Below are 18,879 nucleotides of genomic sequence, written 5' to 3'. Positions count from 1 at the left end.
AGGGACCTCAATGTGAGGAGCAACCTCCCTTAAGGACTTGTCGACCTGACTGAGGTCCATGTGGCGACCTATGAGACGTGCTCGCTGACCTCCTCTACGTGCGTCATATCATTCTCGGGTCCTTCGAAAGTTAGCTCGCACACTGAATGTTCCGAAGGAAAGCACAAAACCTAGTCAGCATGCCAAACTACCTCAGAGGACTTCGGACCGGTCCTCTAGAAGCTCACGCCAAACAATTCCTATATAAAGGTTTCACTTCCAACCTCATAAGGTATGCGCGATTTAGCTCTCAAAGTGTTCCAACTTTCTTGCTTTCTTGCAAACAGTTATCAATTTGCTAACTTAAGCATCGGAGTTCCCACCCCGGGTCTAACAATCCAGACACTCCGATCAACTTTTCTTGCAACTCGGCAAGGCGACCTACCTAATCCGACGTTCGAGCTATCCTCTAGCAAGGAGCTACCAGATTGTGCACCATCAAATAATAACACACAAGTATGGGAGATGTTCTCAATGCACAACTGAGACGTGCTATGAGAAGCAGATTTGAACTTCATGGGGAGATGTGCCCAATGTGCAACTGTAATGGCCTTGTTAGAATAGTATCGAGAGCATTTATTGGAAATAGATCTGAACTCATCAGTCATCACTTCAGGCTCTGCAAGATATGCTAAGCCCCATTTGGTTCGTGGGAATAGGATCTAGAATCCGAATCAGAATGGACTATTCCGGTTCCAACTGTTTGGTTAGATGGAATAGGAATCTCATTCCCATTCCTTCTACAATAGCATTCCCCCATTTGAGGGAATGGCCATTCTTTACCCTTCTCTTGGGAATGAAATCCCATTCCTGTCTAAATCAAACAGACTATGGGAGTGGACCATTCCAATTCTGATTCTAGAGGATTTTGATTCTGATTTTGACTATAAACTAAACGGACCCTTATTTAACACTAACCGCTTATAGTATTCACTGAAATCTCGACATCCTACTTTCCACAACAATAGTCTTATTTCCATAAAACCATCTAGTGTGACAATTTTTCCACTAACACGAGTTGGGATCTGGTCCCAATAGAACACATTCCAACTTGCTTCCAACACGATTTATAGCCACACATTTTTTAAACATGTTTCATATCACCCCATCAATGAGTGCGAAGAAACATGTTTGAGATGTATGGCTATAAATTATGTTGAAAGTACATCAATGAGCATTATTTCATTCCTACCATGTCAGATAAGTGCATTTAACCACAATCCTAAACCTTAAACCTTAAACCTTAAATTCTAAATTTAAACACTGGACACATTCCACATTCCTCCAACCAAGTAAGAGCCAAAGTTTTTTCAAATAGCAAACATTGCTACAAGGCACTAAATGTTGTCATCCAAAATAATAACGACTTTGTATAACTAAAACCCCATCTCTTTAACAATTAGAACCTGAATACACAATAATAGTGTTATGAACCTCATGATACATGGCCAGTTGCATGGATTACATGGAATTGGTGTTTTGTTTAGATAAAGAGTTTTAGTCTTAAAATGGAGAGAAGGTCTCCACTGGTTATTAATTATCATAGCTGGTTTATCTAAGCTGTTTTGGAGTTGAAGGATACATTCATCATCTCTCTAAATGAAGAATATATTCAATTTTCTCACTCTTCTATTTCAAAATAGGTAATGGGAAGAAGAAAGTGGTTTCCTCCGACTTCCCTCTCACACCAGTTGGCAAAAATCGCTGCAACAACTCAATCATGAAAGCAATGAATTGACCTATGGCCCAATCTAGTGGTCATTGCAATAATCATCACTAGTTTAGAAAATTCACATGTAGGGGTGAAATTTGGGCGGATCCAACTCAAGCATGAATGGATCTATCCCAGAATTTTGTAAGGATTGGGTTTGGATTTTTGGTCTTTAGATTAGGGTTGAGTCCAAAAGTTTGTGCTTTTTAATTTTTTGGGTCGGACTCGGGACCCAAGCCTAACCCAATTATATATATACATATATATATACATATACACATTTACATGCATACATATATACATATATTTTTAAGGAAACCATATACATGTTTATACATGTATATCAATTTTTAGTGTGGGTTGATCAACCAACCCATACTTGGCCCAGGCCCAAGTCCAACTTGTGTGCATCAAATTTAAGTGCAGATTGGGCTCAGTTCGGGTAGTTCAGGCTTAACCTCAAGTACCAAACTTAGGCTTTAAACCCAATTCTTAGGGTTGTGTCTGGATTGAACTAAAACCCAACCCAGCCTGCCCGATTTGCACCCCTAGTCCCGACTTTCACTCCTAGAGGCAAACATATATCATTAAATCTTGTATTCGAAATGCAATAAAAATTGGAATACTTACCATTTTATGTCTAGAATAGCCTATTTTCCATTAGATTTTGAATTTAGGAGAAGACTTTGGAATGCCATCGTTGGAGAGAAGGCATAACTCAAACCTAAGAGAAGAGAATGAAACTCTTACACATCAAAGCAACAAAATTGGTTGTACCAATAAATTTGGACAAGCCATGTTTTAGGCCATCCTTAACGAACATAATTTAGGTTGTGTTTGGTACAACTACTATTTTTGACTGAAATGGATTGATCACTACAAATTGGTAAAAAATATGTATTGTCACATCACAAACAAAGTTACTTCAACTAGAAAAATGCATGTATGGGATTGATCAACCCAGGAAAAAATCTCTCATAAATTTGTATTGATCAACCCAAATTTTCAGGTAAAAACAAACAGATGGATTAATTGTTCACTTGATTGGAGAATGGATTAGTTGAACTTGAGAGATGGATAATATTTATTGTTCCTGTTGGCTAGTCTAGAGCTAAAACCGTGAATCATGGCCTTCAATATATTGTTGTAGCCCCACACCTTGAATGGGACGAAGTTAAGGTGGGCCACACAATACATGGAAAGCCATGATTTCATCATTGAAGGAGATTTCAGGCATAGTCATGTTGCAACAAAGTTCTATCCTTCCAAAATTCATCAAGGAGATCCAGGCATAATCATCAATGGACTACTTGGGACTTTCCTTCGAGAATGTTATGAAGATTGCAGGCGAAGCATGCTTACAGTATCCTACAATCAGTTCGGATCTCATACCCACACCTACCCCCGGTTCACTATATATAGTTCTACATTGAGAACATCTCCTGTATTTGCATGTTATCATTCATGGAGAAATGTTCTGTATGTACAGCTATAGTGTCATGTGGGCAGGTGTGGATAGGATTCTTGTGAGTATAGGAGATCTAAGTTATTCTCAAGGTTCAAGATTTCAATACGATATGCCCCATATTGAGCGTATCATATCATATCTTTGGGGGTCTCGATTACAGGTGTTTCGGAACCCCACTATTTTTTAATAAAAAAATATGTTTAAATATATTCCCAATTAAAAACTAAATTTTGAAAAAGAAAAACTAAAAAAAGGTATTTCAGCATGTATCTAAGTACGGATACACTTCTGCTGATACACAAAGGCGTATCAATACTTTGAATCATGATTGTCTTATAATCATGCCTATTTTTGTATTAATCAGCTCTTACAGAGATGATAATAGCAAGATTCGAAACTGCACCACTACTGAAACAATTCATCTGCCCTTTTCAGACCAAACATAGCCTTAGAGAAGCTAAGTCTATATTTCCCTTCCTTTCCCTATCTTTCCCTTCCTGGCCGTTTAACTTGGGTCATGCTACCCCTCCTCATTCTAGTGGTCCCATAGCCCGTAACACAGCCATGGTCAGAAGTTAGACAGCCAAAGTTTCTACCAGTCAGCTGCCCTGACATGTGAAACAAAAGGAGACCAACCCATGGATATCCGGATAATCTCACTCATCCGTGTGCCGACACTGCCATAGTGCCATGGTCAGAATTTAGACAGCCAAAGTTTCAGACAAATGCAGTGTTACCACCAACGCCTTTAAATAATTGTTACGTCTCCCTTTGGTTGAGGAGAACGGTCAACGGGCGGAGCCTCCTTGAACCAGTTGGTTCTCTCCTTTTTCTCTGATTTTTTTCTTCAATTTCTTAGAGATCAAACAGAGAGAGATCTAGAGAGAGAGAGAGAGAGAGAAGAGAAACAGAGATGAGCACTCTTAATCCGAATTCAGTAGGAGTTCTTCAGGGAGACTATGTAGAGGGTCCCCAGTCTCCTGCAGTCGAACCTCACCAGCAGAAGGAACTCGATGCCGGAGCTCTCTTCGTTCTCAAATCCAAAGGTGCTAATTACAGACACTTCTTCAGAAATTATATATATCTTCATAGGAATATCTTGACATACATATTCTCTCTCTCTCTCTCTCTCTGATCAATTTCTCAATCCCCGAGAGATTGCTCTGCTAATCCCACAAAAGTGTCAGTTAATTGGAAAACAAAACAAACATCTGTGGCTTGGGCTCCTGTGTACAAGCAGCGAGCTTTAATTTGCATCTTTTTATCTTTCTTTGACATGAGCTTGGGCTTGCAGGATCATGGCTACACTGCGGCTACCACTTGACGACATCAATCGTGGCTCCGCCTCTTCTGAGTCTTCCATTCGCGCTGGCCTCGCTGGGTTGGGTCGCCGGAGTTCTGTCTCTGATCATAGGAGCCATGGTGACGTTCTACTCTTACAATCTCATCTCACTGGTTCTGGAACACCATGCCCACAAGGGCCACCGTCACCTTCGATTCAGGGACATGGCCACTGACATTCTGGGTAAGTTGAATCCTAACTTGGATTAGGTGAAGTTGTTGCTTCAGAGAACACAGAGTCAGCAGCTCATGAGCTCACCACAACGTTACCTTCATCACACCTACCAATACACCAAAACTCTTCACATTTCAAAGTTCAAACTTCAGAGTTTAGACTAGTACTTCCTCAATTTGGTCCGACTAGAACCAGATTCTTCGAACCGTTTTGGGCTCAATGGTTCATTTTGATCATTCGGTCTGCTCAAATAAAAAAAAAAGGATCTTTTAAGGCTACTTTTACATCAAAATAAGCATGTAGAGGTTAATCAACCACCCATTAACGCAATTCTAGCAGACCGGCGGTTCAGTCCGATCCGGTCTATTGTTTAAAATAGCAAGATTGTTTATTGTTTAAAATAACTCATCAACACGTCTGATTTCAATTTGAAACACAGAAGCCAGCAGAGCGTAATATGATTGGGCTGTGGACGAGTTTTTACCTGATTCTTCCTTCATTTTTTAAAGGAAAATCACAGTTAAGTAAATTATACTTCGGGCTACACTTAGACTGTGTTTGGTTTGAAAGAAAATACAAAAAAAATAAATAAATAAAGGAAGGAAAAAAGTAAGGAAACCTATATAAAGTTTGTATGGGTTTTTCTACCTTACCTTTTCTTTCAAACCAAACACAGCCTTAATTTAAGGGCCTCTAACATTTCAGTGTGACCCAGTTTTCATTTTGTCAGTTATCTCCAACACATGATATCATGAGGGGATTTTTCAAGTTTTACACTTTACTAGAGTAACTAGACTGACCAAGACTGCATTAAAGGAATTTAAAATTAACAGTTTGATAATTTTACCATTCACTGTAAAATTAACTTATTTGAGTAGTGATTTTTGAAAGTTTAGTTATTTGTTTGTCACACTTGAAAATTAAGGCCCCAAGTGTTACTACCCCCAAAGTAAGGGCACCTATATGGTTTTGGGTTAGAGCCTATTCAAATTTCAAATCAAAATTAATTTAGATGGATTGAATGACCAATACGACATATTAAATTGGATCAGTTCAGATTTAATGGTCCAAAACTTTTTTTCGGGTTGCATTGGACCTGGTCCATCTATAATGAATTCATATTGGATTAGGTCAGATTAAACCAAGTGTCAATGAACCAGGTTTAGATTAGATATCAATCTAAACTAAAATCAATTTGAACAGATTGGATGGTTCAGACATTGAATTGGACCAGTTCAAAATAGTCTAAAGTATTCATATTGGACCGGATCCGATTGAACCAATATCGGGTCCATTGAGAGCCCCTATTATATCTATTTTTCCCCTTTTTTTTATTTCGTTATAGATAATTCAGTGACAAAATTAATTCAGCACTTTGGATAGAAAATTACCTGTTTATGCTATAAAAAGTATTAAAGAAACACAGAGGTGCTGTATTAACGGTTGGATTTGTCAGGGCCAAGATGGGGTAGATATTATGTGGGCCCAATTCAGTTTCTGGTCTGCTATGGTGCTGTTGTTGGATCCACCCTCCTGGGAGGTCAGTGCATGAAGGTCAGCTTCTCCATCTTTTGTTCTGCATTACTTGCCCAATAGCTGGGCCCAATTGCTGGATGGGCCATAGGCCCAAAGTGTGTGAGACTATGAACCATTGAATCGGGTTCTTTTTCTTTTTTTTTTTTTCTGCAGACAATCTACCAGATTTCAACACCAGATGGAAGCATGAAGCTGTACCAGTTCGTAGTCATATTTGGATGCTTTATGCTGCTGCTGGCTCAAGTCCCATCGTTTCACTCGCTGAGGCACATCAACCTCATTTCCTTGGTTCTCTGTCTTGCCTACAGCACCTGTGCCACGGCCGGCTCCATCTACATAGGTACCCAAATTAAACTGATGAACAGATGGTTTTCAGAATTCAGACCAATCCATCAACTAGTTAATGTTGATTTCACAGCTAAACAAGATTTTCTGTGTAACAGGGGATTCCTCCAAAGGCCCAACCAAAGATTATTCATTGAACAGCGATGGAACAAATCGTCTCTTCGGTATCTTCAATGCCATCGCCATCATCGCCACCACGTTCGGGAATGGAATCATCCCCGAGATACAGGTTCTGGGCCATCTGGGTTTTCGGGAAACTGTGATTTAGTTTCAGTTGTTGGACTGTCGATCAACTTTAGCTCAATTGCAGGCAACGTTGGCACCTCCGGTGAAGGGCAAGATGTTCAAGGGACTGTCTGTCTGTTACGCGGTGGTGATCGTCACCTTCTTCAGCGTTGGCATCTCCGGCTACTGGGCGTTCGGCAATCAAGCAGAGGGAACCGTTCTCAGCAACTTCTTGGACAACGGCAAGCCTTTGGTGCCCAAGTGGTTCCTTATGATGACCAATATCTTCACTCTCCTGCAACTATCAGCTGTTGGTGTGGTAAGAATCGAATAAGAACCAAGACTGAGAACAAGCGCAAATGACTCGATCAACTAGCAATCATCTAAGCTCTGATGCAATGTTTGGTGCAGGTCTACTTGCAGCCTACAAACGAGGTGCTTGAGCGGACGTTCGCAGACCCCATGAGCCATGAGTTCTCCATTCGCAACGTCGTGCCGAGGCTGATTTCCAGATCGTTGTCGGTCGTCATTGCGACGACCGTCGCTGCTATGCTTCCGTTCTTCGGAGACATCAACGCGATGATCGGAGCTTTTGGGTTCATCCCTCTGGACTTCATCTTGCCTTCGGTGTTCTTCAACTTGACATTCAGGCCATCGCGGCGAGGCCCAATCTTCTGGGTGAACACCATTCTCGCTGTTGTGTTCTCTGTGTTAGGGGTGATAGCAGCAGTTGCAGCTGTTCGACAAATTAGTCTGGATGCAAAGAATTATAAATTGTTCGCCAATGTGTGATCCTGATCCCACTGGCTTACCATCATCAACACACAACCAGAGAGCCATTGTTGTTAGCTCTATAAAGATTTATATGCTATTTGCAATTGATTATATTTCAGCTTTCGCTCTCTTGGGGAGCCAATTCTCCCAAAACGAAATTCAAAATCCACAGATGATGATCAAAATGAGGTGGCTCAATTCAATATTCAGTTCCTCTCTGCCCAACCCCATTAAAGTTGCTCTGCAGGATTCAGAGAGAGAGAGAGAGAGCATTAATTTAGATCAAACTAATTCCTTTTCTCTGTTTTCTTAGTCCATACATATACACAGGGGGATCCTTGGATCCTTGATGTAAAAACACAAAACAAAAACAGGAAGAAGAAAAGACTCGGCCACAGAAATCACAGAAGGAAAAAAGGATGACAGATTTAAGCCAGAAGAGCAGGCTCAACCTCAACCCTGGCCAATCCCACCCTATCCCCAGCAGCCTTGGCTACCTCCACCTCACCCACAACCAGACCATCAACATCAGGCTCCTCACCCTTCAAGATGCGCTCCTCTACCTCCTCGTCGACATAGTTCGGATCCCCCTCGTCGATCGCCGGCGGTACAGGCGAGAGCTCGGTGTCAGCAATATCACCGGAGCCCTCCCAGGTAAACTTGCCGCCGTGGCCGGACTTGGGAGGGGTATGATGAAGCGCATTGCCGTCCACAGGGCGTCGATCCATGCGCTGCACACCCTTATCCCGGAGCTTCTTCTCTATGTACTTGAGGGTTTCGGGGTTGCTGGTGTTCACCTCCGCCTTCTCCACCCTCTTCTTCCCCTCTTCGTCTCTGCTCACCAGCCTGAACGACACCGTCTCCTTCTGGTAGTTCCCTTCCAGCGTTGAAGAAGAGTGTTTGTTACTCGCCATTGCTGGATTTGAAGTTGCAACTGTCTGAAAATTAGCACAGAACGTCTGAACCCAACCAGTAGCTCACGTCACGTAGACATTGAGATTGCGCTACTGGCTGAAGACGATTTATAGTGAGATTCAGACTTTCAGAGCAGAGCTCGATTCTGGATTGCTGGATACACTGGATAGAGATGGTCGTACTGTGTACGACCTGTCGCTAGAACATTCTGCCACATTCTCGTGCTCTTCACCATAACGATACGTGTCCCTATTTGGGGCGGTTGTTGTATCTTTTTCCGTGTTCTCGACCCCTGATTTAGATTAGATCGTTCGGTTCAGATAATGTTGAATTGAACCCTACCCCACGTAGTGGAACAAAGCGATGGATCCGACGGTGCAGATGTTGAGACTAGTGAATCTTAAAATGAGTTTACCGTCCAGGATAATGTGATTAATGGATAAGTTAGAGCTGTATGCAAATGACATCCGTTTATCCGAATCAGAATTCGAATTTGAGTGACCCGAAGTCCCAAATTTGGACTGGATATGGATCCACCCCGAATCCCCTATCCAATCCGAATCCGATTTGATATATTCTGCCCATGTCTCATGATATAAAATATCAAAGTCACGTATTATTTTGATCATTTTTGTTTAATTTATTAGTTTTATTCGTTTGCTATCCATATTGGAAATAAATCTGACGAATAAGATTCAATTCGAATACAATCCGAATATGAGCAAAACAAAATTGGGATCCACCCTACATCCAATTCAATTCGATCCGTTTGCAGCTCTATTCAATGGCTAAGACTTGAAGACAATAAACCAGCTATTAGGGCTGTTAATAGATTGGATTCAACAAGATCCGAATCCGATCTGAAATTTAATCTGATTTAAATACCTCGAATTGGATTCAAATCCTATCAGACTTTGATTGGATTTAGATTTAATTCGACTGCGTTTTATGTTTTTAAAATAAAATAAAAAATAAAAAAGTAAATTACTTTTAATGAAATATTGAATTTATTATACAAATATATACATCAAAATATCGACACGCTCAATATGCCGGTAGGGGCATATCGGGCGTTTCGATACTTTTTTTTTATTTTTATTTTTTCAAAACTGGTTTAGGGGAGCCGGTTTAGGACCCCTCCATCTCTTGAACCGGTCAGACCCCTGATACACCCACTGTAAAGGTATATCAGAAGGGGCATATCAGAAGGGTCCCGGAATGATACGTATCAGCTTATACGGGTCAATACATAACAATACTCTGAATTTTACATATATATATATATATATAGTATAATATATAGAATTATTTTTGTATTTTATATATAATTCTATAAATTTTATATGTTAAAATCACTTTATATTGTAATATAATCCGATTCAGATTTTAGTTAGATTGGATGGAATTAAATATACATATACCCTATTAATTAGATGCAAATTGTAAAATAGAATGGATTGACGAGACGAGATTCATGTAGCCAACCCATATAGTTGATGATGATGATGCAGAAATCCAAATTCAATCCGATTATGTAAATAGATCACCCAAATTCGGGATAATTGGAATAGATGTTGGATCAAATTTCGGACTTTCAAGGTCCGTTGACAGCCCTACCAGCTCTCAAGATTCAAGAAAACATTTATTTTTCATGTGGCCCCCAATCTGCTACTTTCTTGCAATAAGGCCCATTCATAACATATCTCACCCTTTCAAATATTCAGATCATTTGGCAAGCAGCATGGGCTGCATGGATTCTTCTCTTGTAGATTAGTAGTAGTTTTGAAGTTGAGAAAAAAAAAAACATATCAAAAGCTGACACATTTCGGGTATTAGTTTTCATTTTAGCAGAAAATTTCCCATCCACATATAACCTACAAATCTCTGAGGAACTGTTCAGTGTTCACAAATCAAGTAAAAAACATAAATGAAAAGGCTAACATCAATATGAAAAGGGTAATATCAGACTTTCTTCCTAGTTTTGGTGTCATTAACAGAAATGTTACAACAATGATAAAGAAGCCTCATTCATATGCTCTTCCATCCTCAATAAGCATCTAATCTAATACCTATCAGGAAAAAAAAAACTTTCACATTATTAGTATTAGACTTCAAAGGCAACTAAACAAACCAAAACATAACAAGAGGTATATACCTTCATTTCATATGCTATTCCCCAGTCACAGACTCGTTAATGTCTGGAGATGGTTTCTGTTCCAAGGTTGGCTCTGAGCCATGCCAACCACTACCAGGGAAAGTAGAGTTTGTGGTTGGATTACTAGCCGCGCTGTTCTCTGCTTCTCCCTGGCTTTGTTCAGGTAATGTAGATGTTGGGGTGACAGCGGTGTCATCGTTAGGCGTTACTTGAGTGATCGGTCTTGCTGCTGTCACAACATCTGGGCCACCTGGAACTGCTGAAACCATTGAAGGTTCAAGAAGATGCTTCCGTTTGTGTGCTTTGTAACTGTTTGGCATGAAACTTCCCACCACAACCTGGTAAAACAAACAGCACACATGAAATCATGGATTTTATAATAATTATCAAGCTGATGGTAGCATTACTTCATTAAGTGAGATGCTGAAGCAGAACTCTACTCATTAAAGGAGGGTGCATTACCTAAACTAAGCTCCATAACTAAATTAATCAAGGTAGAACTCATCAAAGTCATGGTTATGAGGGGTAATAGCACGAATTTCTATGTAAGATATTTCCACTAATCACTGAAAACTTCATAGCAACCTTAGCATTTGGAAGAGTATTTTTAACTACATATGTCAAGAATATACTCAATTAACTAAACATAACACCTCTGTGTTGCTTCAAAGTAATTAAAAAGGGCAGTCCAGTGTACGAGGCTCCCGCCAATGCGGGGTCTGGGGGAGGGACAGATGTACGCAGTCTTACCCCTGCACATACAGAGAGGCTGTTTCCGAGTGTTGCTTCAAGGTGATTGTGAAGCTTAAATCTAAAGGGCATTAAACAAAAACCCAGTCATATAAAAATAATTATGTACTCTGTCAATATTATTTTGGAGGTTAAGATAGATACAGCAAAGTGGCCCAGTAAGAGAAAACAGACCCAGTGAACAGGATCATCTTGATCAGGTCTCTTTCGCCTGAGACATCACTCAGGTAGGACCCATAGAATGACAGGTGCCATCATCCTGCAGTGTGACAAGTATTGCAGTAAGTCTTTAATAAACCATCCCAATAGAGACTACAGATTTTGCCCCACCTTTCATGTCACTAATGTACAAAAATAGTACCTACTGTGTATAAACAATTATAATTGCATCAATGGTACTTCAATGTATGCTTGCATTGATGATTTCTCTCTGTCCATTACAACTTGGAAGATCTTCCCTGTGCATAGGTTTGCTGTTACTATCTGAATGGTGTAGTTAGGTAGTATTGTCATTTGGCATTCTTATAAGGAGTGGGGTTGGTACTTTTTGATATCCAAGAGATAATTCATATAGAAACAAGTGACCATAAGGCCACTTGAACATACTGGTCAGGAAATTTTACATTTTGAAATTTCAAGCACTTAGTATTTCTGCACTGAATTTGTACAGACATAACAGTGCAAGGCCTTACCTGGATTGGGCTAGCAGCCAATAATAATCCTGCTACTCCCCCACCAATCACACGACCATCAGGACCAGCCAATGAAACACTTATTCCACCAGTTCTACTGCGTACTCCACCACCAGTATCAGTGATTGCGAAGGACCCAGACAAGGACAATATCTCGAAACGCCCCTGTATTGCAAAAAGAAGTAAAAGGAAAAAAAAGATTAAATGACTATTGTCTCATTTGACTTATACATTCCATATCAATAGGTAAGATTAATTCATTTTGAAATGAAAATAAAGTTAAAAAACAAAATTTATGGTTAAACAAAGCTATGAATATGAATTTTCTTTGTTTTCTTTGTATTGAAAATCAATTCATAAGCTCAGGTGTCTATTGATCCAAGATCCTGACTAAATATTGGTCAAATAACAGAAAGTTTTGGTTTTCTTCCATATACTTGCATTTTGATATAGTAAGTACCCTGCATCCCCTTCCATAAGTTGTCTTCACTCCTAATAATCGAAATACTTCTGTCACAGCTAAAGTCTGGTAGTAACAGCTGGAGCAGAAAGAAAGCAATAGCAAGCAAGAAATTTTAAGCTAGTAAGGAGGATAAATGATTGAGAAACACTAGGAGACAACTCCAACGAACCTAAGAAACACGATTGGATTTATGATGCCCAGATACAGACAGGGACACACATAGATATGGGAATTGGGGTTACAACTCTCCATTTCCTAAAATCCCAGACAGGGACACAGGTATGGTTATCCCACGTAATATACTTATGTCATGCATGCACATCTAATTTGGGAAGCTAAATGACATTTCTCAATCCTTGTCTCTCGCCAAATTTAATTAAATTTATAACATATGATATAATTTTGTTAAAACATGCATACTCTAAGAATTATTTCTGTAGAGAAGTATTCATGCAGTATCTGCTATCATATTTGATACGGTACTCAAGGCATGTATTATATCCAGGTATTATAGGATCGGATCTGTTAATGAATAACTACCTTTAATAACGAATATCATAATGGACATGTCCACCTAACAAAGGAAACTTTGTATTTATGCAAGAAATAGCCAATATATTTCTAAAGTTTAAACTACAGTTGGATGGCACAGTATGGAGGCAAGGAGAAAAGTGATGCTTATTTAATCTTAGTCCACATCAAATTGGCTTGCTTGACTCAAGCAATAAAAGATATTCAAAACCTGTAACAAAGATTATGAGCACAGGATATGTAACTTTATGTAAATGCAAGGACTTAACCCGTTAATTAGTAAAGCCAACCAATGTAACAAATGTAGGGATCATTGCTTTATATAATTTTTAAGGGTTCCAACTCTGCTTAGCTCATATAAGCCCCACATCAGCTACTTGGTGTCAAGTAAATGGATCCTATGTGGACATTCCACTCTATCTGGGTCTTTTCCTTTGAGTTCAATCATACATTCAAGTCTTTTCTCACTACTTCAAGTCATTTCATTGTGAACTTTGTCTTGTTCTATTGGAGCCCTTAAATTGCACCAAATATTTCCTTACTGATGCAATCATGGATATGTAAAGAACTTACTAAGCCAACTATGTCTGACTACCCTCATGTTGTCATCTTTAGGCCTATTTCTATTTCCCAGAAGTGGATCCAATTCTAATATTGGAAAATCTTTCTAGCTGTTATGTTAAATGTTCCTTTAGTTTGACTGTCCTCTACAATTTCCCATTTCTTACTTATAATCAATACTTATAATAAGCAGTGATATGGAGGGTATTCTTGGTAATCAGTTTTGATTTTCCATTCATTTGTCCTCATGTTCCTTTTTTTATCTGTACCCCATATTTTCTGTCTTAATCTGACTTTTAAGTGTTTTATTTTTAAGACACTATCCATATGTAATGTTGCATTTCTCTCTTTATCAATCAATAATTCCATAGGCATAGGACTTGCACCAACTGACCACCTGCAAATGCCTAGTTCAAGGTTCAAAATATCGATACGCCGATACACCGGTAGGGGCGTATCGGGCATTTCGATACATGTTTTTTTACTTTTTTTTTTTCCAAAACTGGTTCAGGGGAGCCGGTCCAGGACCCCTCCATCCCTTGAACCAGTCAGACCCCCGATACACCCACTGTAGGGGCATATCGGAAGGGTCCCAGAACGATATGTATCGGCCAATACGGGCCGATACGTAACGATACTTTGAACCTTGGCCTAGTTAAGTCATCCATCACCAGTTCAGAAACAGACAGAATCAACGCTTACCCATGTTGGGCTACAGAACATTCTTGATGGGCAATCCCCATTGCATAAGACAAAGTAATTTTTAAGGAGCTTCTGGTCTTACTCTTGTCCCAACCCCAAAGTTTCACAACTTAGCCAAAGCTATACCTCATAGTAATCACAAAAACTCCATTTATCTTCTTTATTCTTGTATATAGGTATAGCAGAAGTTCCCAAAACTCCTTTGCATCTTCTTTGTCTTATGATTTATAAATTGCTGAATAGATTCTCCAGCCATAATAAGCATATTCCTTCCATGCATTTCCAAGTTAAAGGGAACATCATCTGGCCCTAAAGAATTTTTCTGTCTTCATCTATATTTTCAGATCAACCAGCCTTGGCTTCTCCATTTTACAGTACATTCTTGACAGCCAATCTATAGTTGTCAAGGTGACACCCAGGCAATAAAGCACCCATCCAGTGTTGCCTCACTTAACCGCCAAGGTATTTTGTACATGGTGCTATTATATACTTCTATAGTTTTAATTTTTTTAGATTATATAATAAAATAGACATTATTAAACTAAATTACTCAGTTTGTGATTTAAAATACGAGTTTCTTTTATTTTTTCTTATTTGTTAGGGTTCAATGAACATGTATGCTGTACTGAACCCTCAAATACTTCAAAACCTGAACTGATAAGCAAGGAAGAACTTAAAATTTTGTCCAATCAAAACATGAATTATTTTCTTCTTTCATCCTTTCTTTTTCCTATGATAAAAATAGGGGATCAGCCCCTCTACTTTCTGAAACTTCTCATTAATTCCAAGCTAGAAAGTGGGCATATTGAGAAATGATTCCATTTGTTTGCTCATTGTTGAAAGAGTGAAACAACCTCATCAACATGACTTTGCCAGCAAAGAGAAATTATTTCATAGAGGTGTTGGATATTTTGTGTTTCTGGTCTTGCACTCTCTTGGGTACTTTAGGGAGCAGACTTGTAATAATTTGTAATTTGGTAATTGTTATTAGAGGCTGAGAGTGCTTTGACAGTTTTATTTTGGCATTAGAATTTTTCTTTTATAATGTAAAGCCATCGTCTTGGGCTTTTTGTTAACTGGCTTGATCACTAGCCTTTCTTATATGCTTTGACAGTTTTATTTTGGTATTAGAATTCTTCTTTTATAATGTAAAGCCATCATCTTGGGCCTTTTGTTAATTGGCTTGATCACTAGCCTTTTTATATAGTTTTCCAAGAGATCGTTACCTGGTTGCTTGTAAAATACATTAACTCCTGAAGAGATAACCCAGGAAAAAAGAAGAAAGATCAGTCTCCTCTAATTCCTTTTAAATTACTTAAGTTTAAAATATTTTTGAGCTTCTATATTACATTAAGATTTTCTCCAACAGGCACCAAAGGGTTTTTTGTTCACCTGAATGCAGTTTAGATGTTCCTTTGACCTTTTCTGCAATCATTTGTTTGAATAGGAAATAACAACTACTTTTAGCTTCTAATATAAATTGATGAACAAAAATTATTTCTTCAATCAGATAAACAAGAAGATAAATCTTAATTGAGTCGTTTATAGTGACTTGCACTTTTTCTGTTTGTCAGTTGAAAATCTTTTCTGCATAATTAAATGACCCTTTATTACTCTATCTACTTCTTGATACTATTTTATCATTTTAATTTATTTTTTAGAAAAAAATGGGTGTTGGAGGTGCAAATCTCAAGCATTTGGAAGTCCTGAAGCCCCACCTTATGCCGTACCTTTTGAAAGACTGGTCCTATGGGTTATTATAAAATACAAACTGATTACATAAACCACAACCTTTTAGTACCTTTACAGTAAAGAATCAGGACATGAGGTACACAAGCATTGATATCATAGATATTCCTGCATGCATTCTGTTCAAAGAAATAGATTTTCTGACTGTTCCAAAGTAATCCAGAAGGAAAAGGAGAAACAAACAAAAAAGGACAGGTTGAAATCATGCCTCATATGTCAAAATACCACCAGAAGAACCAGGCTGCCGAATTGTAACATTTGAAACAGCTCCATTGGCTGAGAGAATGCAAATGGCCCGAGGACCCTTGTGAGAAAATGAAAATATCTTTGCTGCAACATCCTAGAAGCAACAAAGTAGAATTCTGTCATTCAATCCCAGAACTTATAAAGCATGGTTCTTTCTCCATAAGTATTTAAACTTGATCAGTTCAAAATGAAAATATCAGTATACAAGGATATATTACCTCCCCTGTATTTATAGTAACCACATGTGGAGTGAAGTTTCCTCCTGCCGTATTTGCAATCAACTCACCTTCACAATCAAAGGCTATGTGTGAGAACTAAATTATTTGAATAAAGAAACCCAATCTAGTCATCATTCTTTATAATGGAGAACAAATACTTTGATGAATAAGCCAATCCATCCATCTCTTCTAAAATGTTAAGGTTTAGAACTTTCCATGTAGACTACTAAGTGGTTCTTCACATCATCTCATCATTACTAAGAAAAGTTTTCCAACTAATAAAATTCGTCAGCTTGCCCTGTCTTCTTTATTCAACTAATTTCCGGTAAAGGGCATAATTAGCTTATCAATTCACAGACTGCAATCAGAAAATTGTCCGTGTTGTTTTTGTTGTTGTGTTGTTGTGTTGAAGGGGACTAGGGGAGTTCAAACTTCTTTATTCAATTAAAAAACATACTCTAAATGTTTTCTATTAGGGTAAAATAGAAATCCCAAACTCATAGAACAACCTGCCTAAGATCCAATAAAGCCATTAATATTATGATCAACATTTTTATTGTCACAAACCCATCATAAAAAGCATCAATGAGTACAGTAAATCCTTCCTGATTCCTTATAAAAAATTTTAATTAAATACGCAAAAATAGCATACCCTCTACCATTTGAAGGAGAATCCTAGCAGATTTTTTTCTGCTTTTCTTTGACTCACCTAAAGAAGCAAGTATTTGCCGTTTGCCAGAACCCGGTGGCCGCCCTCTATTCCGCTTGGGAGAGAAGTCGGAAGGAGATGAAGAATAGCCTGGTGAGAGTGTCAGAGCTATGCTCCCATCTGAACCATACTTTCTTGGCCTCCCTCTCTTCTTTCTACCCATCATGTCCATCCCCACTGCTCCTCCAAAGCTTCTCTCCATACTCATGCTTACTGCCATGTTCATCACCTGCGGCACCAACCCACTTGGTACTGCCCCCACTGCTCCCGATCCCGGCCCACCTCCGCTCACCGGAGACTCAGTCTCCGTGGTAGTGTTAGCCGGAGAGCCAGAGACCGTTCTCTCTCTCCCTTCCATGCATATAGTTGTTAATCTAAACAGAGTTAAAAGAGAGAAAAGAGATTGCGACGTAAAACAAAGAGAAAGAAGATCAGAATTGGAGTGGAGCATCAAAGAGTAAGAAGTTAAGAAGAGAAGAGGATGAAGAAATGAGCCAAAGGATTTCTTTTTTTGAAATCTGAACGTTTCTCTGCAACTCGCGCCAGAACCAATTTGTTAGAAATAAATAAAAACAACTACTCCTTTGTTTATTATGTAATAACAAAGCTTTATGACAACTCCCCTTTTGTGCAATGTCGCAAGTGCCCTTATAAATACAAAAAATGACGAAGTTTTTCCTTTATTTTATTGCCAACGTTCTTATTTAATTCATACTCGGTTCAAGCCATCCGCACAAGTTTACGTCTGCTGGCACCATGCTTACAGCAAAATCCTGCGACTCAGCAATGAAAAATGGACAGATCAACCATGTTTTATTGCGTGGTCGCAAAATTTAGCTGTGCCCATGATTGCGGCATATTAAAATCACGTGGACAGAAAATCAGATTTCGAATTACAACTAAAAGGAAATTTAAACAGAAAGGCAAATATTAGCACACGTAGATGCCAACTGGCTAGTTGATAAGGTCTCCAGCTGGTTGTAGAAGATATTTGGGATTGAATCCCACTTGCACTAGGATTTGGTGAAATTATGGCATGGGTTATTGTTACCCCCCTCCCTCTCCCCTTGTGTAGCCCCAAGGAATAAAAACGAGGCAAATATCAATCATCATCATTCATGCCTTATCCCAACTATATGAAATCAGCTAAGATAAACGCCATTTTCCTTTGTGATCAACGCCCTGATAAATTTTTAATACAATGCAAACAAGAAGAGATTTTGGACTGAGACTAAGAATTGTTAAAAATGATTCAAAAGATAGTCTTTTGTTACATTTAAATTTGCATAATATTATCATCATCCTCTAAGCCTTGTCCCAACTCCCAACTATATGGAGTCAACTACGTGAATCCTATTTTTTAATAGTGTTTTGTTCAATGCCATATCTATCGTTAAACTATGGGCATTTAAATCATTTTTTATGACTTTCACCGAAATCCTTTTTCATCCCCCCACAACTGATATTGTAGATGGTCATGTAAAATTTTGAGATATGACTCCACTCTAAAATGAATTTGATGGTTCCAAATCACTTTTGCGGTGCAAGTTTGGATCTTTTTTGTTTTCCCTAGT

At 38.7% G+C, this 18,879-nt stretch overlaps 3 protein-coding genes across 3 annotated transcripts; 1 reads left to right on the top strand and 2 right to left on the bottom strand.

Annotated features, from left to right (window-relative positions):
• The first annotated feature begins 3,851 nt into the window (after positions 1-3,851).
• Positions 3,852-7,823, top strand: LOC104612512 (GABA transporter 1-like). Its single transcript, XM_010279949.3, has 7 exons — positions 3,852-4,264; positions 4,513-4,743; positions 6,191-6,288; positions 6,424-6,610; positions 6,714-6,844; positions 6,926-7,159; positions 7,252-7,823. The coding sequence occupies exons 1-7, from the start codon at positions 4,132-4,134 to the stop codon at positions 7,630-7,632; spliced, it is 1,395 nt and encodes a 464-aa protein (XP_010278251.1). The 5' UTR covers positions 3,852-4,131; the 3' UTR covers positions 7,633-7,823.
• A 67-nt stretch (positions 7,824-7,890) lies between these two features.
• On the bottom strand, positions 7,891-8,900 carry LOC104612513 (uncharacterized). Its single transcript, XM_010279950.3, has one exon. It carries the CDS (start codon positions 8,526-8,528, stop codon positions 8,043-8,045), a length of 486 nt encoding a protein of 161 aa, XP_010278252.1. The 5' UTR covers positions 8,529-8,900; the 3' UTR covers positions 7,891-8,042.
• A 1,445-nt stretch (positions 8,901-10,345) lies between these two features.
• On the bottom strand, positions 10,346-17,906 carry LOC104612514 (AT-hook motif nuclear-localized protein 7-like). The gene is made up of 6 exons (XM_010279951.3): positions 17,306-17,906; positions 16,597-16,664; positions 16,341-16,472; positions 12,127-12,291; positions 10,685-11,022; positions 10,346-10,598 (listed from the first exon to the last, which is right to left on the bottom strand). The coding sequence occupies exons 1-5, from the start codon at positions 17,754-17,756 to the stop codon at positions 10,699-10,701; spliced, it is 1,140 nt and encodes a 379-aa protein (XP_010278253.1). The 5' UTR covers positions 17,757-17,906; the 3' UTR covers positions 10,346-10,598; positions 10,685-10,698.
• Positions 17,907-18,879: the final 973 nt, after the last annotated feature.

This window comes from Nelumbo nucifera, chromosome 2 (assembly GCF_055504915.1).
Source record: "Nelumbo nucifera cultivar China Antique chromosome 2, China Antique-T2T, whole genome shotgun sequence".
NCBI lineage: Eukaryota > Viridiplantae > Streptophyta > Magnoliopsida > Proteales > Nelumbonaceae > Nelumbo > Nelumbo nucifera.
The sequence above is the reverse complement of the archived record's forward strand: the minus strand, read 5'-3'. Positions and strand labels throughout refer to the sequence as shown.

What these genes read in the sequence shown, in the direction of transcription:
- LOC104612514 (XM_010279951.3), bottom strand. Translation starts at nt 17,756, where the DNA reads ATGCTCCACTCCAATTCTGATCTTCTTTCTCTTTGTTTTACGTCGCAA. An exon ending in TTACTATAAATACAGGGGAG is followed by an intron (nt 16,473 to 16,596) that starts GTAATATATCCT and finishes TGTTGCTTCTAG; the next exon opens with GATGTTGCAGCAAAGATATT. An exon ending in TGGCTGCTAGCCCAATCCAG is followed by an intron (nt 11,023 to 12,126) that starts GTAAGGCCTTGC and finishes TTGTTTTACCAG; the next exon opens with GTTGTGGTGGGAAGTTTCAT.
- LOC104612512 (XM_010279949.3), top strand. Translation starts at nt 4,132, where the DNA reads ATGAGCACTCTTAATCCGAATTCAGTAGGAGTTCTTCAGGGAGACTAT. An exon ending in CATGGCCACTGACATTCTGG is followed by an intron (nt 4,744 to 6,190) that starts GTAAGTTGAATC and finishes TGGATTTGTCAG; the next exon opens with GGCCAAGATGGGGTAGATAT. An exon ending in AACTATCAGCTGTTGGTGTG is followed by an intron (nt 7,160 to 7,251) that starts GTAAGAATCGAA and finishes TGTTTGGTGCAG; the next exon opens with GTCTACTTGCAGCCTACAAA.
- LOC104612513 (XM_010279950.3), bottom strand. Translation starts at nt 8,528, where the DNA reads ATGGCGAGTAACAAACACTCTTCTTCAACGCTGGAAGGGAACTACCAG.